The sequence below is a fragment of the Platichthys flesus genome, chromosome 15 (assembly GCF_949316205.1).
Source record: "Platichthys flesus chromosome 15, fPlaFle2.1, whole genome shotgun sequence".
NCBI lineage: Eukaryota > Metazoa > Chordata > Actinopteri > Pleuronectiformes > Pleuronectidae > Platichthys > Platichthys flesus.
This window is the reverse complement of record NC_084959.1, coordinates 5276680-5301871: the sequence shown is the minus strand read 5'-3', so window position 1 is coordinate 5301871 and position 25192 is coordinate 5276680. Positions and strand designations below refer to the sequence as shown.

The following is a 25192-nucleotide window of genomic DNA, read 5'->3' as shown; positions in this document are numbered from 1 at the left end:
CTTAAATTATGGGAAGTATTGATCTGCGATCGTGACCCAGGAATTACACCAAAGCAGATTGTTTTATCAGCCGCTCCTAATGATATTTAAATGATAGAAAGAAATAGACGAGTGTATATATAGACTACTGTACCTACAGATATTTTTATTTAATTTTACATAGTCATGAGTATACATAGTTTATATACGATCAACATATTCGGTTTATATTTCGTGATGTCCGACGTCACTCTTGCAGTATCGCGGAACCATGCACACAGCGCGTACACGCTTGCATGAGCTCAGACGGCTGTGATTGGCTGAGACGAGGCTGCGGTTCTGGTGACGTCATGTTGCCGGATGTAAACGGTCCATCAGGGAAGTCGCCACCATCACGTTCATGTGATTCTACTCACGACCCCTCAGCTCCATTTAAATATACAACTGATGAACACGGAGGGTTGAACCGAGTAAAAACAGGGTGGAGCTTTGACCGGAGCTGAACCCGCCGCGGCTCCTCTCCTCCCCGGCTCCTCCCGGCTCTACTGCCGCTATGGACGGCTCTCTGCTGCCGCTGCTCGCCGCGCTGCTCTCCGCCTGCTCGGTTGTAGGGGATCCCGAGGGACTCGCTTCCGTCGACGCAGCTCCGCCTTCGAAAATAGGCAAGGAAGCCGGGGTCAAATCACCACAGCCACCCGCTGGCTGTAGCTAGCGTTAGCATCCAGCTACAGGCTAATAAGCTAATAAACAGACATTTAACTGGAAGCCCCCTGATTTACACGTTATATTGATCTCTGTGTGCTACTGCAGCTTCATTTACATGAAGCTAATGTGTTGACAGCTACTTTTGAAGGGATGTTAAAGGTAAATTTGTTTTTAATAGATTTTACTGAGGACCCCATGTGGCCCCATTCATCCAAATATGATATCCAATAATTAGAGATCATCCAAATCTGGTTAGTTGTCCAAAAGGGTTTGGATTTTAATAAAATGGAAATAATTCTGGATATAACAATGTCAGACAGATCCTTTTCTAAAAAGGACACAACTCCAAAATAAGCAAATGACAGGTGCAGGAGAATTAAATTAAAATCAAATGTGTTAAAACACAACAACAAATGTAACACTATACACAATATACATCTTATAAATGTAATTTTTATATAGTGTTATGTTCCTGATACATAGCTGCTGTAACACATCAATTCTAAATACATATTTATATCTATTTATCCATCTATTTATCTGATCTATATATCTGTCTATCTCTCTATACATCTATCTAAACATCTATCTATCTATATATATCTATATATCTATACATTTATAGAGAGATAGAGAAATCCTTGTGACGATCACATTCTGATGTCATCTTCCTCTGTGCTCCAGCGGTGATCGGGGCGGGGATAGGAGGCAGCGCCACGGCCCACTTCCTGCGGCAGCACTTTGGTCCTGAGGTGCAGGTGGACGTATTTGAGAAGGGTGAGGTCGGCGGTCGTCTTGCCACCGTGACCGTGAATCACAATGACTACGAGTCTGGAGGTTCCATCATTCACTCCCTGAACCTCCACATGCAGGAGTTTGTCAAACAGCTTGGTGGGTCCACGCACACACACACACGTCATGGTTTGTGAAATTTAATGAGAAATATAGTTATCTCTACTTTTTTTTTCCCACCTGTGTCTGTTTTGCCCTTTGTGTCGTTTTGTGTTGGCCCCTGAAGGTATGAAGTACCGCCGCAGCGTGGCAGGAAAGACAGCAGTGTTTAACGGCAAGGAGATGATTCTGGAGGAGACAGACTGGTACCTGCTGGATCTGTTCCGACTGTGGTGGCGCTACGGCATCAGCTTCATACGCCTGCAGATGTGGGTGGAGGAAATAATGGAGAAATTTATGAGGTAGGCCAGAAATATGACTTGTGGTTTAGTCTCATGAACATGCACACACCGTTGTCTCTGTAGGAGGCTGCAGTGAGCATATCTATATCTCTCTATGTTTATCGGTGATGCACAGACTTTTCCTTTGACTCACGTGGTATGTCCATCTGTGTCCACATGCAATTTAAAGGATTTACAAGTACCAGGCCCATGGCTACGCCTTCAGCTCGGTGGAGGAGCTGCTGGACTCTCTGGGAGGGAGTGGTTTCATCAACATGACACGTAGGCCGCTCTCCGATTCGCTGCTGGAGCTGGGCGTGTCACAGCGCTTCATCGACGACGTGATCGCACCCGTCATGAGGGTCAACTACGGGCAGAACGTCAGCATCCCAGCATTCATAGGTCAGATGAAATGAGCACTGGAGTCAATGTCTGGCTACAGGTGGAGAGTGAAGAGAGGAAGGTTAAACTGTTGAAGTTAGGGTCCGAACATTAAAGAGAGGAAAGAAAGAGGAAACAGAGGAGACGCAGGATACAAGGGTGGGAGGATCAGGAGGATGAGAATAGCAGAGAGGAAAGCAAGGTGAGAGGGGGGGCTGTGGATCATGGGAACAGCTTTTAATTAGCTTATAGAACTTGACACTGTCTGTTGTGAGTGACTGTCTGTTTGTTTGTGTGTGTGTGTTTTTCAGGTGCTGTGTCTTTAGCTGGTGCCCAGAACAACCAGTGGGCGGTGGAAGGAGGAAACAAGCTGGTGTGTTCTGGCCTGCTGAAGATGGCTAATGCTAACCTGCTGCAGGCAGAAGTCAACACCATCTCCCCCATCCAGACAGGTACCTCACCCTGATAGTGTCTGAATATGACCACACTGAGCAACCTACTTATTTTTATACAGATTTAAATGGATTTTCAGCTTTTGGAGTGGCAGCAATCAAACAGTCCAGAGGGTTTGTCCCCACGCAGCATATATAATAACGCTTGTACATGGCAGGGACATAATTGTGGTAAATCAAATTATTATTTGGGGTTTTCTGTCCCATCCTTGTGAACATGACATCTCAAGAGGGAACATCTTGGGAACAAATGTTAACTTGTACCTCATTTACACCGAAATTAGTGAAAGTGATTTGAATATAGTGTTGACACTGACCTTATTTGTTTTTCCTGTAGGGGAGTCGCTCCAGTACCAGCTGAGCTTTACCACGGCAGCAGGAACGGGATCAGAGCTGTATGACATCGTCGTGTTGGCGACGCCGCTCCCTGCCAGTGTCGAGTCTGGATTCCAGTTCCAGGGTTTCACGCCTCCCTTTGACCAGCTCCCCGGAAACTACCACAGCACTGTAGCGACCATCGTCCACGGCTACCTCAACACCTCTTTCTTCGGCTTCCCCGACCCGCGCCTGTTCCCCTTCGCCAGCATCTTGACATCTGAGACCCCCGATGTGTTCTTCAACAGCGTGGCGAGCGTTTGTCCCGTCAACATCTCGTCAGGGTTCCGGCGTAAGCAGCCGCAAGAGGCTGGCGTCTACAAAGTGTTCTCGCCACAGCATCTGGAGAAGTCTCAGCTCAAAACACTCTTCAGGTCAGACGCTGCCTTCCTCTATAAGTCGTCATGGTTACAAATAACTATTGTTTTCCATTTTATTCAGAAAATTTAAAAGGAACAGAATATTTTTAACTATATTTTAATGTATAAGCTGATATTGTCTGAGCAAATATTCATATTCAAGTCTGCTTATGTGTTGTTCTTCTCATGTCTTAGGTCGTACTACTCGGTGCAGGAGACAGAGTGGCAGCCCTACTCTCACTACAGCAGCAGCCAGGGCCTGCCGCCTGTGGAGCTCCACCCCAACCTCTACTACCTCAACGGCATCGAGTGGGCCGGCAGCGCCATGGAGATGAGCTCGGTGGCTGCCAAGAACATCGCCCTGCTGGCCTACCACCGCTGGAACAGACAGGTGGACATGGTGGACCAGAGAGATCTGATGCACAGAATCAAGACGGAATTATGACCTGAATGTCACAACACGCTTCAGTGAGGGTGCACATCACTTCAGTGCTTGTGGAAGAAAGGGGGAGAGATGGTTTCTGGGTAACTGCGCATTCAAAAATAAAAGGTCTTCAGAGGTGCAATGGTTTCCGAAGAACTGAGATCCAACCCAGGACCCTGTGCCAGAGTGGATTTGAATGGACCAGGGCATGTGGGGGTATCAGCTTTATACAGAACCAGTAACATGTTGTGGATGCAAACAGAAAAACAACTCAGTAAAAGACAGTTTGATTTTGCTAATTGCATCTTTTTTTTTACTGTGCCTGGGACACATCAAATATATGAGGCATGTTGGCGTATTGATAAGTGATTGGCTGGTGGTTGAATTGTTGCTGCAGGCAGCTTTTCTCCAGAAATAAAGGAAACCAAGCAACAGTGGGAACCACCAGCTGATATTTATCTCAGTAGAAAGTGAATGCACTGGAGGGAGATTGCTTTCTTTAAGAGTTGCTGGTGCTCTGTAATTTAATATTCCTGTTTGCACGTGAAGAGCTTTTGGCACTCATGGGCTGAAGACTCAAAAGATGAGCGAGACACTTGAGCGGCTGCTTTTTGTCTGTGCTGCAGCAGCTAGTGATTTAACTCAAGGCACATTAACCAGCACTGACGTCTCAAAAGACACAACTGCAGCAACGCCGGCGTCATCGCACTCTTAATGGACCGGCTGTCGTAACACAGGCGATGTCGTTAATCATATTTCAGTAGCATTTTTGTAAATTAATAAAAATCATTATTTATTATGACTCCCGGTAGTGGCCACTGGTGCTCTGCTCTATTTGAGTATTTCATCATCTCCCCTCTCCGCCTGCTTTAGTGGCACAATCCTCTGGGAAAAAAACATGTCTTTCTTCGGGGGGGATTGGAGCCATCAAGCTCACTGCTGGTGGTCATCATGACACTATCCGCTTTTTGTCTCAATCCCTAAAACCCAGTGGAGATTCATCCATCCATCCATCATTTATCTATACTGCTTTTCCTTTGAGGGACACAGGGTTGCTAGAGCCAATCCCAGTTGACATTGGGCGAGAGGTGGGGAACATTTTGTCCCTGGAGGGACAACATGTAGAGACACACAATTATTCACATCCACGCCTATCGGCAATTTCGACTCTCAAATGAACCTAACCCACAATCTGCATGTTTTGGGATTTGGGTAAGACTCCAGATTATCTCACGCAAACAGAAAGACCCCGACCCAACCATCATTCGAATAGGTACTTCTAATAACCACCATCACCATATACGACTTCCAGCAATGGATAGTGTTGACAAATATAAGGTGGCCTCATAAGAAACCACCAACTGTTGTTTATCTTCAAAAAATTTAGAGAAATGCCTTCTTTTATTATTGTGTGGATTTACTGTGTATTTTGACTGAAATGGATTACTGGACTGTTCACATTAAAAGGGCTACGGTTGATGGGTGTGATTGTGATAAGAAAACTCTTTGAAATGAAAATAAAAGCTTTTTCATTCTTTTGTTCTGCACAGCTGATGTTTTACGGCTTTACTGTATGTACAAATGTAGAAATGGTATCCACTAGATTCGATGTCAGAGGAAAAGCAAATAAACACAATGAGCATTATGGAAACATGTTTTTTTTTCACAGTCTTCTTCATGGACTTTGCTCTGTTGTCATGATGATGGATCTGTTAACATCATTTCTAGCTCAGCACATTTTTAGGAGTCCTCATAAAGTTAATCAAGATGAAAACCATGTGATGAAGCTGAAAGCTCCTACACAACCTACTGGGACGCCATTGCAAAATCCAAGGTACAGTCTGTGTATTTGAATGACTTAAATCAGTTCCTTTACTTGAAAGTTCAGATAAAATAAAGTTAAAGTTCTCAGTTATAAGTAAGTGATCTTCATTTTAAATTGAAATTAAGAGAAACAAACAGGGAGAGGAATCAACTTCCTGGCTACATTTCCTATAGACCTTTTGTTCTAAGCAAACAATATGTAAGGTCTGTCTGTGTGTGTGTGTGAATGATATATGATTGAATATCATTTTGAAATGTGTTGTCCTGTATTTGTGTGTCTTTACTCAGCTTCATGATTTATTTTAATCTTCCTTTTGTTTGAATCATAATTATATTCTCCAATGTTCGTAATCTTGATAAACAGTTCCTCTTTTAGTTATTTATCCTAGAAACAGAGCTTGCACCAGGGTTTTCTCAAGTGTAATGGCGCCATCTAGCGTCTGCTTCAGGCCAGTACGGTGGCTGTGATGCTGTTGGTCAACCACAAGAGGGAGCCCGACACCTGCAGTTCCCTTCTCATTCTGAGCAAAAGTAGGACAAAGATAACAAAAATAGAACAAAAATAGAACAAAAATAGAACGAATATAGAACAAAAATAGAACAAAATGAGGAACGCCACACGAATTTGCGTGTCATCCTTGCGCAAGGTAGAGAGAGTCTGATATGCCTGTGTTTAGGACTTTGAAAAATATCTTTGAAATTTACTTTGAAATATCCAGAAATTAAATATTCCACAGTGAAAATGTTGGACTTTCCTATGAAAAATATCTTGAACGGTGAATATGTTTTTTTTTATTTCATTGTTTTTATTGCAGTTTTTTGTTTCCATTCAACAAACAAACAGTGTCTACAAAACTAGACACAAAACAAAACACAAAACATACATGACAGCTCTTACATGAAGGATGAACATATGGCATGATACAAGGGTGGTGAATCACACAGTAAAACGAATGTCGTTTAAGTCCTAGGCAATCCTTTTAACAGGGTGGAGGAAAGGTCTGGACCGATATAGTCCAAAAATGGGCGCCACACTCTGTAGAACTGATCTACACTGTGATGTATTACGTTGGTAAGATATTCTAAAGGGATCAGGTCAACAATTATTTTGCGCCAACCACAGACAGAAGGGACCTTGTCACTGATCCACTGCAAAAGAATATTTTTCCTAGCTGCAAACGTCAAAATATTATACAATCTTTTGTTGACTGCTGTTTTCAAACAGTCACTTGGGAGACCTAGAATCAGGGATATGGGGTCCATTCCTATATTAATATGAAAAATTCTCTCTATTTCACTTGTAATTTCAACCCAATAAGTTTATGACAAGACCAGAAACAATGAGTTAAAGTTCCCACATCAGTTTTACACTAGAGACACAGAGGGGAGAGATAGCGGTTGAAGAAATGCCTGCGGTGAGGGGAAATATGTAATCTGTGTAAAATCTTAAATTGTATTTCTCTTGTCCGAGTGCAAATTGAAATCTTTTTTTGCAAGAGACCAAATGGTATCCCACTTGTCTTAATCTATGGTCACAGACAACTCCCTCTCCCACACACCTCTGACCCCCTGCGCACCAGTAGTAGAAAAACCATTAAGTACATGGTAAAATGAGCTCAGAGACACTTTCAATTGTTAATGAAACAGAATCCTCTCAACAGCAGATATTTCAGGGTGATCAATAAAGGTTGTGCTATGAGTGATATAATGCCGTATTTGCAAAAAGCGAAAGAAATCTTGTTTGGACAATTTGTATTTGTTAGTAAGCTGTTCAAATGACATAAGCGTATCATCTGACAATAGGTCACTGAGGGATTTAATATTCTTATTAGACCAATGTCGAAAACCAGGCTCCGAAGAACCTGGGCGAAAAGCAGGAGTATTAATTACTGGGGTGAAAATGGATGTTATATTTGATCTTCCCTCAAGGCGGTGGACAAGCCGCCATGCTTTTAGAGTGTTGATTGTTACAGGGTTTGCACAGAAAGCTTTGATTTATTTAAAAGTATTAAAAAATAATAGATCACTTAGTCTGCACTGAGATAATGCTGTCTCAATATCCATCCAGATTGAAGTTTTACCCTTAACCCAGTCGTTTACAAATCTTAAATGGGCACAAAGTTGGTAAATTTTAATATTAGGTAAGTCCAGGCCACCCCTCGAACTTGGTAGATGTAATACTGCCATCTTAAGTCTGGGTCTACGCTTGTTCCATGGTGAATATGTTTGATATTCAGTATGTAGGTAGTCAGGGAGGTCCTGGACACAGGCATATCGGTCTCTCTCTGAGATTATTGAGCAAAGTGTTTTTACATTAATTTGAAATATCCAGAAATGAACTGATTTGATTGTACACATGTTGGACTTTACTTTGAAGAATCTCTAAATCTATACAGTAAAAATTGTTATTCAGTATGTAGGTAGTCTCTCTCTGGAATTATTATTATTATATATACAGATTTTAGCTACTTGAAACTCAAAATGTGTGACTTTTATTTTATAAAATCTCTAAATTGATACAGTCAAAAATGCTATTCATAAAAATGACATGTGAGACGATAGATACTTCCTGTGAATATAATCCAATCCATTTCTTTTTCAATTATGCATTTTGTATATACTCCATGTCAACAGTAGAATATCTGTGTCGGCTGATTTGACCACAGAGACGCGAGTGTCGGCTGGCTCGATCGGCTCGACCGCAGTTTTCCATCCTAGGACAAAGTGGGACCATCGCATATGAGCCTCCCTCCTTCCAGGCCACCGTAATGCGGAAACCAGACCCACGTGGTACACCAAAACATCATGGCGGCCGGTTTCAAGTGAGTTTCCTCGGACCTCGGCTCTTTCACCACACATGTGTCTCTTTAAAGACGCGGTTTACTCTCACGTCGTGTTTAACACACACAGGCAGGAAGAACAGGACGTTACTAGTCGATAGAAACAGAAACTAGGGGGCGCTGTGACCGCGGCGCTTCGAACCTGGTGTCGGTGAATCGCAGACGTGAAGCGGATCTGATGGATTCGTGATGGTTCGAGTCTCTTTCTGTGTTGACTTCAGTCCACAGGGTTAGATTCTGACAGTCAGACAATCGGTTACAGTTTTTACTTAACGTTTACCAATTATATTATATTATCCTATATTATTTTATCTTATGTTATTTTATCTTATGTTATTCCACTTGCAAACCTCTTATTGTGAATCTCAACCAAATATATACAGCCACATACCTTTTTCTATTCAACATTATTATTATTTTATTGTTGTACTATCATTATATACTCATTTTATATATATGCTCGTATATGGATTTGTTCATTTCAACATCTCCTTAGACATAATACACAAATACAGTTTACACCCTTGTGCAGTCGTTCAGTGACACTGCACTTTACTCAAATATATTTCTATACAATATTTATATTAGTTACAGGTGCACATTATGTACAGATTTTGTGTTTTTATTTAGTTATTCAAATTCTATCGGTTATTTTTAATTCCTCATTCTGACTGTCTGCTGGTGTGGGATTAATAAAGTTAGAAATTTGACTTAGGAATTAAAAAGTTTTTGTCGTCATCGACAACAAAGTAAAAGACACTAGATCCAGTGCACAAACACAACAAAACACACACTGTTTTAATTTATCTACTTTGCTGTTATTAGGGAAGTTTTGTATAAATAAATAAAGATATTAAAAATCCTAATTTAAAGTCCTGGTAAGAATGCATTAAAACTCCTAAGCTACTTTCTTTACTAGATAAAATATTCTGATAGATTCCCTAATTCTGTTTGTATTTGTTGTTTCTTTTTCCTTTTTGTGTTTTCATGATATTTGTACTTTGTGTTTCTTCTTTGTTTCCACTCAATCTGAGCCCTGTTTGTATTTTTAATACTATTTGATAATTTTTAAAACCATGACGGTGGCAGCCATTAAGCTCGGTGTCCTCCTTTGTTCTTACAGGACTGCTGAGCCTCTGGAGTACCACAGGAGCTTCCTGGTCAGTGACTGAAAACACACACATTCTGTCGTTTGACTTTACACATTAGTATTTATTTCTAATACGACAATATAACATCAAAACGTTTCCCCCTTCAGAAAGAAAACTGCAGACCCGATGGACGAGAGTTGTCAGAATTCAGAACCACGACACTGAACATAGGTGAGACGCAGAGCCAATGGAATTAAGCTCCATATTTATATAAACAGCTTGTTTTACTTATTTTAAAACATAACAGCATTCTGAGTGGTTATAAGAGTTGAAGTTAAAAACAACCTTTACATTTAAATAGATTCAACTTTCACCAAAATTAGTTAATCTCGTCAAGACCAGAAGAAAGTTTGGTTTTTGAACGATTGTAGAGATTTTTTTTTATTATTATTATTTGTCTGAATTATTATCAATGCTAAACAGTCGTTAGTGATCAGTCACGTTTACACAAATGCAAAATACTATTGCACTACTTTGTTTATGGCTCTCAGGTCACTGCGTGTTCATTTCTGCTCCTTCAGGGTCATTGATGAATGATCTGTGACACAAACGTGTGTGTGTGTGTGTGTGTGTGTGTGTGTGTGTAATATTTCCTCTCTGCTCAGGGTCCATATCCACGGCAGATGGCTCCGCTCTGGTGAAGTTGGGAAACACGACAGTGATCTGTGGGATTAAAGCGGTATATGATCACGAAGCTCGCTTCACTGATTCTGGATCAGATAAACCGATGTTTACTCTCGTGTTTTCTTCCTGTGCAGGAGTTGACGAATCCTCCAGTGGAGGCACCTGGTAAAGGCTACATTGGTAAGTACAGCATGAAGAGCTCAGGAGCAGGAGTCAGGCGAAGTGCTCTGTGTGAATATGGACCCGACCCAAAACTCACCTAAAATACTATTTGCACACACTCGTAAATATAACTCCCCAAAACATTCCTATTTTCTTTCATTCTTGCACATTTCACAATGTTTATGAAAGTGGCGAAAAGGACCCTGGATCCGCCCCGGATGCAGATACAGCCACATCACATCCTTACACTAAGATTCATGGGAATCTGTCCGGATAGTTTTTGCTTAATTTACAAACCAACAAATGTTGGAAGTTTGACTCTCTGGACAGATTGATCGATCTGTGTCTAATTGTGTTTCTAATGAGACTGTATATGTGTCTCGTGTATTCACCATTCTGATCCTAATGAACAACCCATCACTGACTGCAGCTCTCTGTCCGTCCTCGTTAGTGCCCAACGTGGACCTGCCGCCTCTGTGCTCGTCCCGCTTCCGACCGGGTCCGCCAGGAGAACAGGCCCAGGCCGCCAGCCAGTTCATCGCAGATGTGATCGAAAGGTGCCTCAGATTTTAATTCTTAGCTTTCATCAGAGCCTTTACGCTTTCATTAACCTCCATGTTTTCATCTGGGTTTGGCAGCTCTGAGGTGATCCAAACAGAGGACTTGTGCATTGAAAGAGGAAAGGTGAGTAGTGCACGTGCAATGCTGCAGTTGTAAAGATTGGGACGGTTGGTTCTGACTGTGCTGGTTGTGGTTGCAGCTCTGCTGGGTGCTCTACTGTGACTTGATGTGTCTCGACTACGATGGGAACCTGTTGGACGCTTGTATCGTTGCCCTGCTGGCTGCTCTGAAGAACAGTACGTGCTATAAAAAGTGACCACTCTCTTTTTATGAGCTGCTTTTCATAATCATCCGTAAGTTTACTTCACTGCTTCCTGTTCGCCCACAGCGCAACTCCCTGATGTGACTATCAGCACAGAGACCAGTGCACCAGAGGTCAATCTAGAGAAGAGACGTGGGCTGCACATCCACAAACATCCAGTCGCCACCTCTTTCTGTATCTTTGATGAGTAAGTGACGGGTTTTTCAGTTTTTCGAGGTGAAAACATCGTTCTGTGTTAGTGCATCTGACTCTGGATCTGTGTGCAGCTCCGTTCTGATCGTGGACCCCACGGCCGAGGAGGAGAGTCTGGCGACCGCTCAGCTCGCTGTGGTGACGGATGAAGAAAGCCGACTCTGCTCGTTACACAAACCAGGTCAGAATGCGCAGAGGGAGGTGACTGGCTTCTCGCTGGTGTTTGTCCTCATGAGGAACTCCCGGAGCTGTGAAGGATGTTCAACCATCCAGTTTGTTTTAAGAGCACGAATCTTGCATTGAAACTAGTTCATCCCTTGATTAATTAATTAATCAATCAATCAACCAATATGAAAACAAGAGTAAATCTGAGGTTATGTTGCAGATGATGCAGGAATAGAGGCTCAAGTGTTGGAGCTTTAAGTGGAAATGATTCTTCGCTTCAGTCAGAGCTGTGCAACTTTTATTGATCAACAGCGCCCCCTGAAGCCTTATGTGGGGACTCATTCTGTCCAAATTATTTTTGATTTGATCGGTGGATATTACCCATGATCTGCAACTGTAACAAATCCACCAGTCTGTTTAGAATTCTTCATATTTTAAAAGTTTCCTGCTGAATATTAAAGATAAACTCTTGTTTTAAATAGTTTTTAAGTCTTTGTAACTGATCTGCAGTCAGCTTTTCTTCAACTCGCTGCAACTGATGTTACATAGAGCAGGGAGGAGAGGGAATGAAATAGGAAACATCTCTATTCCACGTCAGAGAACCAGCAATCTCATTTTAATTAAGCTTTGTTTAATGTAAAAAGCTGCTATGAATAATCAACAAATGAAAAGCTCTGAATTATATCCCACTTCTCTCTCTGTTGCTGGATTCTATAGAAAATATATGAAGTAAAAGGCAGTTTAAATTCCCAGAGTTTTGGAATCAGGAGCATAATCTTGAATTTTCTCATCTTTTAGTTTTTCAGAAAAATATCAGGAGATTTGTAATGATTTGTTTGTTAGGGGTCGTTTTTGTTGTTTGTGCCGGTTTCATACATATTTGCAGAAACCCTGTATGAAGTTGAATGAGGAAAGAACCTCCCTCTGAAACGTCTCTCCCTCTGGCTCAGGTGGGACGTCCCTGTCAGGAGAGAAGCTGCAGGAGTGCATCAGCCGAGCAACAGTGCGACAGAGAGAGATCCAGAAACTCATCAACAAAGTCCTACACAGTGTGAAGACAGATCAATAAAGAGCCTCAGACCAAGCTTTGTTTTATCTAAAAGCTGTATTTTCCACTGTCAATATATATTCTTTTTAATAACAATAAAACTGCTGACAAAGACTGCTTAAAAAAGTATTTCATAGTGTCCGGAAACATCTCACACATACACACACACACACTCAAATGATGTTTTGTAAGAATACGCTCATTGCTCCTGATCTCATTTTAAAAAGAAAAGCCTTTTCAAAATGTGCTGTTCCAAAGCAGGTTCATCATCTTGCATGTTGATCTTGAGACCTTGGTTGAGCCCTGTGTCGGGGTCGCCTACAGAAGGAGGACTTCCAACAGACTGAGAGGTAGAGAGCTGCCCCCAGGCACTGCTCCAGGATCAGATTTGCATGTTCACATGTAATGGCTGTGTGGAGGATTTGGTGTTGAGCTCAGATGGGATCCTTGCTTACAGGGCAGTTTCTACCAGGGGGAGGGGGGAGGGGTCAACCAGTCAGAGGCGTGAGGACCAGGAAGGCTCCAGAGGAATCCTCAGTGCATTCATGATCCTCTCAGGCCACAAAACGAATTGGTCTTCCTGATGGGACAATGTTTTACTGAGGAAGCCAAACTACCAGAACCATTTTTCTTCTTCTGTAAAAATATCACTACGGTTCTTTAAGCCTAAGGCTCCCTGTCCTAAAAAAAAGCCCATAATTCATGGTGGATACAGTTTGGGGTTTTTCCAAAACCTCTGACGATCATTACAAAGGAATTTGTCAGCTAGAAAAAGACAAACAAATGGCAAATGAAACGTCTTTTTTTCGCCTGCAGCCTCCACAGTGAGACAGACAAAGAGCACAGTATGGATCATTCATGTTCTTGTGTTTTGTTAGTGTGATTTTGAGTCTGTCATGATTTAGGGAGGGGCTGTGGCGTGCTCCTCTTCCTCTTACTTCTTGGCTGGCTGGCGGTATGTTGCCGTGGTGCTCCCCCCTGAGGAGCCGCTGCTCCCATAGCCATTTGCTGCTGCTGCATTTGGTGCTGCAAGAATTGCAACTGTCCCATGCAGAGAGAAAGATGGAAAAACAAGGGACGTCAGTGGCAGTTTCAGTTGCGTTACTACAAACAACATAGTGCACGTTTTGGTCTGTGGGTCTGAGGTACGTGTGATCCTCTGCAGCACCGTTACAGAAACACTGGCACCAGTGATGAGCAGACTCCCTCAATGAGGCACATCCATATCACTACATTGTCGTATGAAAAATACGTTTCACACTCAATCAATCTGCCCACACGAGTTTAATATCTGTTCATACCAACGATTAAAAGCGCATATAACATGAACACTCAGAGAGACTGCTTGTATATTAGCTTGTCTCTTCCGCATGTAAACAGTTGTATCATTGTAAAAGTCTGAGTTTAGTGAGTTTAGACAACAGGAGTCAGCGAAGCTCGTAATTGATTAATCCATGTTGCGTTCTACACGGAAGAGGGTCATGTGACAGGAGCCTGACGAATCAGAAAAGGCCACGCTGCTACGTCAACAAACATCTGAGTCTCTGCTCTGCTTCTTTCTTTTCAAACTCAAACGTAGTAATGTGGATGTAGCCTGAAGCTGGAACAGATTACCAGCACAATGCTCTGTGTCACAGACATATATGTAAATATAATGAGTGGCATGGGTTAGTGAAGCTGAACTGAAGCCTGGTACGATGGACAGGAGTAGAGAAACATAGAAGGAGTTGTTAATGGGTTGCAGATGGAGGTGAGGAGAAGGAAGAGACACAGGTGGGGTGGGGTGGGGGGGAGGCAGGATACAGTCAAGCAGCACCAGTGGCGTTCTCTTCTGAAGACACCGATTATTTGCCGGGATCCTCTCAACAACACACATGCAGCTCAGCAACTGTGCTTCCTGCTCAGAGTAAGTCAGCAACTTCAACCAGGCAAAGAAAAGAAGAATCTTTCAGCACTTTATGCTTCATGCTTTCAGTGAAACAGTCCAACATCGGTAATCTGTCTTAAAGCAGTCAGCAACCCTTCAACAGTATGAACCCGATAACGCTATTACACATGTTGCTAAGTGCTTTGTAAGAACATGCCTCCCACTTCCACACGCTGTTAGTCTCTGCCACCGGGAAGTGCCACAAGCTCTGGTGTACGTGTGTGTGTGACTGTGTGTGTGTGAGAGAGAGAGTTGGCCGCTGGGACCACTGGGACCACTGGGACGAGTGTGATCTTTGTCAAAAAACATATCAAACAAACACACAACACAAGATGGAGTGAATGTTGTGGATCTACAACAAAGAAATACAAAACAATAATTCAACAGAGAAAGTGGTGATGGAGGATTTGGATGAAAATCAGACCCATGGTGAAATAGTTTTAAGTCCAACTAGAAGTAAACTTAAATGATTGAGGGATTTATTCTGGGTTAAGGCCTTTGCTGTTTGATCCTAGCTTCACGTTGGCTGCATCACATCATATGTTTAAGACAAAATAGTTGATGAATATCTGCAGACAATTACATTCAATAAATAGACAAATAAACTGAAGCAAATCCTCCTAAGCGAAATTCCATCGCTTGAGTGAGAGCTTGGGTTTGAAAAATATTAAGAACGCACAAATAAAAACAAAGCATCTATTGTGCAAAGGCCTTTATTTTATGAATTTGTATGTGTTTTCATTAATTTTAGATGGATAATTATCTCATATATGATCAATCATTTTTCAAATGTTAAATGTTCTGAAAATCCAGCCTCTTCAGCCTTAAATGTATTTTTATTCTGTAAAACATAGAAGTGCATTGTTTGCAACATGTTGTTAAAAACATATTTAAATATTACCAAAGGTTTGAGGAAAATATGAAGCTCCTGTCAAGTAAGGTTACACGAGGGCCGGGACAGTTGGCTGATTATCTAGTCTCAGTGTTTGTCTCCTTCAGAGAAATGTATATATGTGTATACAGATGTTAAAGTTGCTGTATTACTTGGATCTGTGGCTGGTGCTGCTGCTGAAGCCTTGGAGAAGGCAGCGGGCGCCCAGACCCGTCCAGCCCACAGCCCAACTGGGACAGCACTAAGGGGGGAGGAGGAGGAGGGAGAGGAGGACGGCGCCCCAGAGGGAAGGACGTGACAGATGCATAAGCAATGAAACCAAGTATGAAGAGAGAAATTTCACAGAGGCAAAAAGAGGGAGGGAGGGAGGTCAAAAGCACAGGTAAATGACCATGGAGGTTTTTAAATAGTATGAATTGGTTGAGCCCAGAAAGGTTAGAGTGAGCAAGGAAGGTGGAGAAGGAGAACAGGAACAGTGCAAAAAGGGAAAGACATAAGGATGGGGGTGTGGGGGGGGGGAACAAAAAGCAACAACAGAGAAACAAAAGAGGAAATGTAGCAGAGGAGAAGGGGAAGTTGAGTCTCTCCTGTCAGTTGTTACATGCTCCGCAAAGAGGAACAATTCATCATGTTGACTGGTAATGTACAGGGATTACAATAATGAATACATTAGTTCAACTGATCTTATTAGTACCAGTTAGTGGTATGATGTCAACTGGTTTTGGTTAAAGGACTGATCAAAGAGACAATGGTGTGTGTGTGTGAGTGGACTGGGGGGGTGGTGGTCCATACCTGCTGCCTGTGGAGACATAAAGCCTCCGACTCCCAGGTTGATGACGGCCGTTTGCTGGTTTCCTAAACTTTGATCTGACCCCTGGTCGCCCTGCGGAGAGAAACCGAGGCAACACAACTCAGTGAGGTCATCACACACACACACACAATCCACCTTCACTTCTTCAAAACCATCAGCGTCCACGTTTTGAATACAAAGATACGAACAACACTTGATCTAACTGTTTTTTATAACATTTCTCCAAAATTACAAACTCTGAATCCAAATTAATAACAGACATATCTTGATATTTATTTCACTAGTTCTCGTCCGTGAGTCCAGAACAGTGAGGGTTCCGTCATCATGTGGTTACAGCTTCTCCCACAGTGCCTGATGGAATATGTCCGTATTCGCTTGGCACTGTTGAGATTGTGGGATTTTCTCCCTTTATTCTTTGAAGCAGATTTGTTCAAACCTGCTCTTGTATGAGCTTCTCTCCACATGTGTCATGAAGTCAGTCAGTCCAGAGATTTTCCACTGTGACTCAACGCTGGCTTTCAGCTAGGTCGCCAAGGAAATTTCAAACTCTTGTTCTAAAGCCATATTTGTTAATAAGCTTCAGCCGTTATCCTGTTGGACCAAAGATCGCTGCCCCACCTTTTCTTTGGGAGGAGTTTTCCTTTAGAGCTCTGGCTTCAGTATGGCAATCCAGCCCAACACAGCCCAGAGAGGTTACTGGCTCACTCATCACTTCCCTGATAACTGTGTATTCTTGTAAGCAAACGTGGCAGTGCGTCTTACCGTCTCGCCCTGCTGTTGAGGACTGGAGGTCGCCGAATGACTCTGCTGTGGGGAGAACTGAGAGAGCTGCTGCTGCTGCAGAGAGTTGAAGATGAGAGGACCAGTGGGGATCTGGGAACGTTTAAAAAAACATGCAAAGGAACACACAAACCAGTCAAACAACACAGGGTAACTACACAATCACTGCTACCACAATATCAAAGCTATAAAGGACATAAAAGGGATATTTCAAGGCAAAGCTCTTGAAGCAACCTGCGTCTTTATCTCTATTCTTCTTCTGCTTAGTTCCTCTGCACTGAGCTTTTTGCCAAGAGACTCTGCATCTCAGGAGTTGGAGGGTAACTGTTGTTCATGTTCCCCAGCCCCGTCCTGGCATATGGAGGAAAGCACCAGAAATGACATCGTTGTGGCTGGCTGGTCCCTGCAGCTCCCAACTCCAACTTGGCATCTCTACATACATTTCTGTCACCCCTCCTTCATGAGGGCACACAAATATTCCCAAATGTCCCCTAAAGGGAGATTTCGGGTAAAAACAAGGGATTCTGCATGAGTAAGAAAGGGTAAGGTCTCATGTCGACGTCACCATGCAATCAATCCATCAGGCATACTCGCGCCTTAATGGTGTCAGGGTGAGTGGTTCTATTTCATTCAGGGCACCATACACTAAAATATACACACCCTTGTGGCTTTGGAATAACTACATTAAACCGGTTTCACTACACTGTGAGCTGCAGGGAAAAGAACATGTGAGGAACTTAAGCCGTGCAGCTGATTCACACGCAGCACGACACTATTCAAGGTGTCAAACATATGCTCAGGCAGCAGGGAGTGTCACAGAGCAACTGGTACAGAGTCATACCTGCAGGAGGTTCAGTGGTCTCAACCCGGTGCTGCTGTTCAGGCCAAAGTGACTCCCTGCAAAACAAATCACAAACAAACTCTTAATCTCGTCATTGCTCTCTGCAGGTCACAGGGACACAGATTCCTCACATAGGATTTTAGTACACATTGTGGAATGTGACATTGAAATCTCTTACCACTCTGTACTGCGGACTGCATGGTGGGCATCAGGCCTCCAGGTGGCAGGATCCCACCCAGGTTAAGGCCTGCACCGAGCATGGGGTTGGAGCCGCTCATCAGGTTCTGAGGACTGCTAAAAAGAAAGTAGTGGAGGGTCATGAAAAGTGACTAACAAGCTACAATATGGCATCAGAGATTTTGATTCTCTTACCAGACAGAGCTGACCACGTTGATGAAGTTCAGCCCTGTGGGGCTGGCCATGACCTGCGACGAGGTGGTTCCTGTGGTGATGGACGTACCCATGGTGGGCAGAGGAATGGTCATGACGGGCAGCGGCTGGCTTAGAGCCAGCTGCTGCTGCGTGAAAGGGGTGAGCAGGGCCGGCTGCGACTGGCTCTGAAGCAGGGGAGGGTCTGAGGGGGTGGGGGTCAGCGAGAGAGGAGCAGTTAGGGAGTCGGTGGGATGAGGGGTGGAACACGGCGTGTTGGTGGGCGTGGGCGTGGATGGCTTTGGGGTTCCCGACCCTTACGGAGGAGAAAGTGCATCAAACAGACAAGAATCAAGAAGACAGAGGGGGGGGGGACGTTAGCAGGTGAAGGCTACAGTTTATAAAAAAACTCAAATTCCATCAGTTCAGTACTTGATTCATTTACAGAAACTTCCCGAACAACAACTGAGTTCAGTTTCAAACAATCTGATGCCAGCTGGCTTTAGTCACAATACATATTATAAAATACATAGAAAAGTGTCTGTGATGATGCAATTTTTTCTGTATTTGTAAAGTTCCATTTACGTCCCAGTAGTTTTCTACTTCTACATTTATTAAGACCAGGATCTTTCCCGAAAAGCCTTTTATAATTTCTTTAAAAACTAATTTCCAGGAAAACTTGGGAGCTAATGTGGGATATTGCAACACAACTCATTTTCAGAACTGTAGCTGTGCCCGTTGACAGAAAGCAGCCAAACGGTTTGTCAGACTTGTCTTTACTCACTCTGTGTGGAGCCCATGGGCGACAGGGAAGCAGGCGACAGCAGGCTCAGCTCCATAGAGTGCTTCCTGTTCAGAGACTGGCTTTTGGCTGGAGGGGGAGTAGGACACTTGAGCAGACCACTGGTGATTTGTGAACTATATGGATTACCTGAGGGGAAAATGCAGAGCTGACATAAATACACCATTCTCATAAACAGAAAGTATACAAGCAGATCTTGTCTACTTTGCTTTCTCGTGTTCTACAATTTCCAGATCACCTTTCAATGCCATGACAAAGGATGCACATTTTTATCTTTCAATCTCAGAATATTCGGAAAAAAATCCCTTTGCCCTTTGGTCTGTATCTGTTTTCTACCAAATGACTAATGTAGGTTTCATCGTGATTTACCTGAGGAGCTGCTGCCCGATCCTGAAGGCAGTTTGATGGGAGGGGGTCTGTGCTTTACCCCTTTTCCCAAAAAAGACGTCTGGACTTGTGGAGAAATACCTTCACCCTGCAGATGACATTCAAACAAAAAGTATCTTAACCACAGTGCATCACGGAAAGCATAGATGCTTCCAGACATGCACTGAACTCCTCCAGATAAATTATCCAGAGGGAATGTATGTGAGAACACAAATGTCAGAGTCAGTTCCCCCCTCGTAAAGAAACCCAGAGAATCTCGGATTGAGCCCATGTGGAGGGATCGGGAGCACATTGATGATATTTTCAGGACTAAAGGACATTTTCCTGTTGTTGTGTATGTTTTTGACAATCTGCTGCGGCTGGGTTCTTCGTACGTAAAAGGCAAAGAGGCCCTTACCTCATCTTTGCTGGGGGAGGGAGGCGCCTGTCCCACGCTGCCTGAGTTATGGGACATCTTGACCTGACACTTCACATCTTTCTCATACACTCCTTTGTACTGAGTAAGAAACCTATCAAGAAGATATAACACAGAATTTATGCCAAGCTCTCAAATAGCATATATCCGTGAAAATGATGTATTTGACAGGATAAGCTTCTGAACCAAAGAAAAGACGGCGACTCACCGGTCTGCATCGATCTTCGAGCCTATGAGGAATCTGTGAATAAGACAAAAGAGATGAGAATCAGAGTTGCATTTCAAAATCAGTCACGTACACGGAATTAGTCTAAGAGACTGTCCTTACGGGGGATGTATGAGCTTCAGGTCTGTGCTGTCCTCCTCTGCTTTTGGTTCTTTCGCACAGTAGATTTTCCCGTAAACTAGTGGATCTCCCATCGCCTGGAAGATTGACACCTTGGTCCTCTGTGCTTGGCCCCCCACCTCACACTCGAAAGTGTAGTCATCTATAACTTCCTGTGTAAACACAGAGCACAAAGAAAACTGAGTCAAAACAAATATGAAGGAAAATGGTTTTAAAACGAGGTGAGAACTGATTTACAGAAAACTTGGAAGAAGGATGGGACATGGGCCAAAAAAGAACACATTAAATTGAATGGTTCAGACGAGGGAGTAGACATTTTACTTATGTCTTAACGTTGTTGGAAAGAGCGTCAGGCATCTTTATGGGACTAATATCTACGAGTGTGTGCAGTTTGGTTCGGCCTGAAAGAATTTAAGGGAACTGTTGGGCCTTGGCGATGGCTTGTGTTCTACTAAGTGCCATTCTAGTTTCCTATGGAGCATTACACTTTACACACCACCCACCGCTTATTCCTGACAGCAACCAACATTGATCTATAGCCTCAGAGCCTGTTAATGCTGCTGCCACACTTACCTCAGCAGGCCAGATCACAGTAGTGGGCTGAGAATCCTCCAGTTGCAGGGATTTCTCCACCACAGCGTACTTTTCCACCTAAAGCAACACACAAACAAATCCATCTGGTTTGGTACAGCCTGCATTACTGTCAGAACAGTGAGATGTGTGGGTTTTAAGTGCTGTGTGCTCAAATGTTTGCACGTGTCACAGAGGAACACTGAACTACTCACATCAATTTCCTTCGGTACAGTTAGTTGGCAGTTGCTCTGCTTCCACATGTCGACACACTGCAAGGGATGACAGTAAAGAGCAGCAGGGAAAACAAAATGAGCAAAAGCAGGTCAGAGAGCACAATGAAAACAGGCCAATAGTAGGTGAGGAGATTTTCCTCATCAATGGTTAACAGGGAACTTAGATGTATTTAAACCTGGCTGAAGCTCAAGTTTCATTTTTATCTGTTAGTGTTGAGACACTCAAACAGGTGGTTACCATGTTTATAATGTGAGAGAAGGTCTATTCAATGGAAAATGCCTCTGTGAACTTCATGATATCTGAGTAGGTACGCAGTGTAACTATGGTTGTCCTATTGGATGTATTTTGATTTCCTACATTTCCGATCTTTGAGATCTTCAGGTCTATGACGGGAGCAGGTTTCCTCTCCTTCCTCCTCTGTAGGTAGTCGTAGAGTCGAAGCTGTGGTGGTATGGGCAGGTGGGACAGCTCCTGCTGCCTGTTCAGAGCAGCTCGAGAGTGTCTCTTGAAACACCTATAAAGCAGACAAACACAAGAAGTATGTATCTTCAAATGCTTTTTCTTTTTCACAAGAAAAATATGGGTAAATGTGCATTTTTCCCCCCTGCCGTTCTAAGTGTACTGACTCCAACCCAGGTGGGTGTCTTTTGTACCGTTTCATGGAGCGAGTGTTCATTTTCTGTTTGTTGTATAGCAGGCGGTTGGCTGTGCAGGTGACCGAAATGGAAGGGTCCAGACACAGAGGCTCAGCTGTGGCCAAAATCAACTGACTCTCCAGCTGCAATTTGTCGTCCTGCAACGGAGAAAAACAGACGCTACAGAAAACTCCTGGGCAATGTGCTAATGCTTAAAGAAAGAACTGCCTACGATTATGATCCAGTAAAGACAGCGAGGAGGCGAATCAAGACACTGAAGTGTCTCTGAGATAAAAACCATGATGACTTATTTACCTGTGACCACTTGTGGTGGTCACTAGTCATGGCATGGACATCACAGGTCAGAGTCTGTAGGGCAAAAACACAGATATGAACAAATATTTGCTCTTAGTTTATTTGTTTTACAATTTATTTATCTGTTTTTTTTTTTCTTTTACGTATTCTGATATATTACCTGCATGGTTGGCCGCAGCAGGATGTGTCTGCTCTGGTAAGTCGGCATTTTGGTATTTCCAGACTGCCTGTAGTCTCTCACCTCTACTATTACACAGCCACAGTGGAAGAAGTTGACCTGAAATACAAAGCAAATGATGGAGGTCAAACATCAGATTTAAAGCTATCCCAGATATCAAAAACTTGAAACCTGAATACACTTGCTCTCCATTTAGTAACATATACTTTAGAGTACTATTTAAATTAAAATATTTTATCTACAACATGATGGATGCAAATACACACGCATGCATACAAACCTGGGATTTCTCCAATAGGTCCACCAGAATAGGAGGCAACTCCTCAGCATCTAAGTACTCCAGCAGTTCTCCCTCTTCATATGGCAGACGGATTGTTTCAGAATCTATAAAAGAAGACAGATGTGAATAATGCAGATGATGCCATTTTCATAAACATTCAAAGAAAAACTTGATGGACTTGGGTAATTGCTGAAGCGGTTTCTCTTACCAGATCCATTTTTGCCCCTGAGCATTAAAGAATAGCCGTCATTCCCAGGGTAAAGGTTGACCACCAGACATGATACAGACTCCTGGGACACCAGCTTCTCCAGTAGATTGACATTTCTCCTCAAATTCTTCAGAAAGACAACAAATAAACAGATAAACAAAATGCAGACAAGGTGCAATATCTCTTAAACAGATTTACTATTCTTTTCTAAAGGAAAACGTAAAATTGAACCACTCCCATTTTTTATAAAGTTAAAGATATGACAGGTATTTTTTACTTTACATATATTAGTAAACATGCATTTATTCTTGCTGCTGATGTAAAGAATCAACAAATTATTATTTGGAGACAATCTTGGTTGATTAAATCAATCTGACGACATAGGTCATTTTAGTTGTATATTATGATTCATTAAAGCTAAACAAAACTAGGGTTTGACTTGAAACTGTGAACTTTGAAACTTCATTTTGAATTGGGAAAGGACTTACTGTAGAAAATGCAGTTTCACAAATAATTAAATCTCCAATATGAAACTAATTTCCTCTCTTGCATTAGTGGTAATTCATGCACAGCTTAATGTCTCTAAAAGTAATAATGTCCACTCACTCCCTGCAGATTGGAATAAACAAGGTTTAAATTCACGGCCCATAATGATCTGGTCATAACTGAGTGTGAAGTAATACAAACCTTTAACTCTGGCTCTTTCTCACATTCCTCTATGTACAGCTCATAGAGCTTCTGATACAAACTCTTCCTCCCGCCGGATGTAAGTCTTCTTTTGGCTGGCCGCTGTCGAGCACTTTCAACAATGTACTAAATAATGGACAACACACTGCGTTAATGGATGATGGGACAGAGAGAGTGTGAGTAACATTGTCAGTGCGTTCACATGGTGCACAGAGGCCCCGCTCAGACCTGGTATTAACTGCTGTCCTGAGAGATTTGATCACAACTGGAGCGCGCTAAGTGCATGTGTTCCGACCGTGACCACTTGTGATCGGATCTCAACCCCCCCTAGCTATATGCAAATAATAAAGTAATGTAATTTTGTGTCTGTTAAATAAACATTTGGTTGTTTTTACCCAATCTGTATTTAAATAGTGCTCCTCTAGTCTTGATGCCCATTTAAAAAGGGCTTTATGGTAATGTTTTGTCATTCACCCAAACACTTTCACAAAGTGCATCTTTGTGCAGCACTTTCTCGACCATACATCACTCACACACTGCCTGCACAGCCATCAGGGGCAGTTTGGAGTTCGGTATCATGGCCGAGGACACGTTCACACATGGAATGGCAGAGACTGGGATCTTACCACCGACCTCCTGGCCACAGCCGTCCCCCACTGTGGTTCTAGTGATCGGATCTCAAGACACATTCAGACCTGCACTAAGTAATGATCCCTTGTGATCAGATCACTCAGAAAGGATGTTAATACCAGAGTACAAGCGGTTTCCTCTTCCTGCAAAGAATAACATGAAATAATGGCTTTTACCTCGGCTCGATCCAATGCATATTCCAAAACTTGTTGCTGAGGGGAGGGGGGGAGAGAGAAACAGCTTTTGTCACAATTTGAACTCTCAAACAAGTCAGATAGAAACTTTACCAGCGGTGGAATATTTGATCCGCTGCACAACATCCCTGAGGATGGCTATGTGGAGGACCAGATGGAGATGGAGCTCACCATTGTGGTCCACCGCCAGCTGCAAGGCGAGGGACGGTAGACGATGCTGTCCTGTCTGCCCCACGCTGTCACCGTCCTATAGTGACCATTCACACCCTGCACACACAAACAGATGACAGATCAGTACAGACACAGATCCCTCGGTTGACTGGCAGGTTGTTCACTCAGCTCTGACGCCACTCGATTGAAAGATGCCACACGCGAGCATCCAGAGCTAAAAACTGGCGAGCGGAACTATTTCATCCTCTGAGGAGACTTTGGGGGGAAACGAACACCGGCACGATGCGTGTCCGGTCGGTTGAACCCGGGTGGATAAACCCGGGCGGCGGCGTTTCAGCGAGGGGACCGAGAGCGCAGCCGAGCGGGAGGCTGAGCAGCGACGAGCCCGTTGCTGCCTGTGGCCGTTGAGGCTAGCGCGGCTAATGCTAGCACGCTAACCCGTTCTCAGTGGGTGAGCTGCGAGTTACCCGCTCCGCTGACGGTGTTTCCGCCCGTCGGAGGCGCGGGCCGACGCAGGGCTAGCTGATCGGGGTGCACTTGCCTTCGAGGTTGCATAGCGAAACCAAATGAAATTGAAATATCGGCGTCTTCATTGAAAAAAAGTCGGAGCGGCAGCCATTTTCTTCCAGTGTGACAACAACAGCTAAACTTCCGGTTTGAGCGGCGGTGGGCGGGGCCACCTCACAACGGGGTTTCGATGGAGACAAGTTTCCTTCAAGAGCTTCACCAGACAGAAGTTTAAAGTTGAAGAACGAGCAAATCCACAAAAGACATTTTAATA

The 25192-nt window shown here is 43.3% G+C and overlaps 3 protein-coding genes across 5 annotated transcripts; 2 read left to right on the top strand and 1 right to left on the bottom strand.

The window, feature by feature from the left end:
• The first annotated feature begins 298 nt into the window (after window positions 1–298).
• Window positions 299–5492, top strand: LOC133969936 (prenylcysteine oxidase-like). The gene is made up of 7 exons (XM_062406669.1): window positions 299–641; window positions 1369–1575; window positions 1703–1877; window positions 2047–2258; window positions 2549–2689; window positions 3027–3438; window positions 3619–5492. Exons 1-7 carry the CDS (start codon window positions 533–535, stop codon window positions 3866–3868), a joined length of 1506 nt encoding a protein of 501 aa, XP_062262653.1. The 5' UTR covers window positions 299–532; the 3' UTR covers window positions 3869–5492.
• Window positions 5493–8423: 2931 nt separating this feature from the next.
• On the top strand, window positions 8424–12851 carry exosc8 (exosome component 8). The gene is made up of 11 exons (XM_062406022.1): window positions 8424–8493; window positions 9635–9671; window positions 9770–9833; window positions 10268–10341; window positions 10421–10466; window positions 10900–11005; window positions 11087–11132; window positions 11209–11305; window positions 11398–11518; window positions 11598–11704; window positions 12639–12851. Exons 1-11 carry the CDS (start codon window positions 8477–8479, stop codon window positions 12755–12757), a joined length of 834 nt encoding a protein of 277 aa, XP_062262006.1. The 5' UTR covers window positions 8424–8476; the 3' UTR covers window positions 12758–12851.
• Window positions 12768–24964, bottom strand: supt20 (SPT20 homolog, SAGA complex component). 3 transcript variants are annotated; one of them, XM_062406019.1, is made up of 24 exons: window positions 24953–24964; window positions 24412–24507; window positions 24223–24258; window positions 23417–23542; window positions 22730–22856; window positions 22522–22625; window positions 22224–22340; window positions 22064–22117; window positions 21767–21906; window positions 21471–21627; window positions 21092–21148; window positions 20880–20957; window positions 20289–20458; window positions 20169–20201; window positions 19943–20054; window positions 19528–19633; window positions 19141–19287; window positions 18360–18672; window positions 18166–18281; window positions 17988–18043; window positions 17129–17239; window positions 16348–16438; window positions 15708–15796; window positions 12768–13777 (listed from the first exon to the last, which is right to left on the bottom strand). In XM_062406019.1, the coding sequence occupies exons 2-24, from the start codon at window positions 24412–24414 to the stop codon at window positions 13631–13633; spliced, it is 2490 nt and encodes an 829-aa protein (XP_062262003.1). In that variant the 5' UTR covers window positions 24415–24507; window positions 24953–24964; the 3' UTR covers window positions 12768–13630. The 3 variants fall into 3 exon arrangements, with proteins under 3 accessions (XP_062262003.1, XP_062262004.1, XP_062262005.1); XM_062406020.1 differs by lacking the exon at window positions 24953–24964 and having other exon boundaries at window positions 18166–18278; window positions 24412–24503; XM_062406021.1 differs by lacking the exons at window positions 15708–15796; window positions 24953–24964 and having other exon boundaries at window positions 24412–24503.
• Between the last annotated feature and the right edge of the window lie 228 nt (window positions 24965–25192).

What these genes read in the sequence shown, in the direction of transcription:
- supt20 (XM_062406019.1), bottom strand. An exon ending in GCCCATGGGCTCCACACAGA is followed by an intron (nt 18,673 to 19,140) that starts GTGAGTAAAGAC and finishes CTCCTCCGTAAG; the next exon opens with GGTCGGGAACCCCAAAGCCA. An exon ending in CTCAACAGCAGGGCGAGACG is followed by an intron (nt 16,439 to 17,128) that starts GTAAGACGCACT and finishes TTCTCTCCGCAG; the next exon opens with GGCGACCAGGGGTCAGATCA.
- exosc8 (XM_062406022.1), top strand. An exon ending in AACCACGACACTGAACATAG is followed by an intron (nt 9,834 to 10,267) that starts GTGAGACGCAGA and finishes CTCTCTGCTCAG; the next exon opens with GGTCCATATCCACGGCAGAT. An exon ending in ACCTGGTAAAGGCTACATTG is followed by an intron (nt 10,467 to 10,899) that starts GTAAGTACAGCA and finishes CGTCCTCGTTAG; the next exon opens with TGCCCAACGTGGACCTGCCG.
- LOC133969936 (XM_062406669.1), top strand. Translation starts at nt 533, where the DNA reads ATGGACGGCTCTCTGCTGCCGCTGCTCGCCGCGCTGCTCTCCGCCTGC. An exon ending in CAGCATCCCAGCATTCATAG is followed by an intron (nt 2,259 to 2,548) that starts GTCAGATGAAAT and finishes TGTGTTTTTCAG; the next exon opens with GTGCTGTGTCTTTAGCTGGT. An exon ending in CAGCTCAAAACACTCTTCAG is followed by an intron (nt 3,439 to 3,618) that starts GTCAGACGCTGC and finishes CTCATGTCTTAG; the next exon opens with GTCGTACTACTCGGTGCAGG.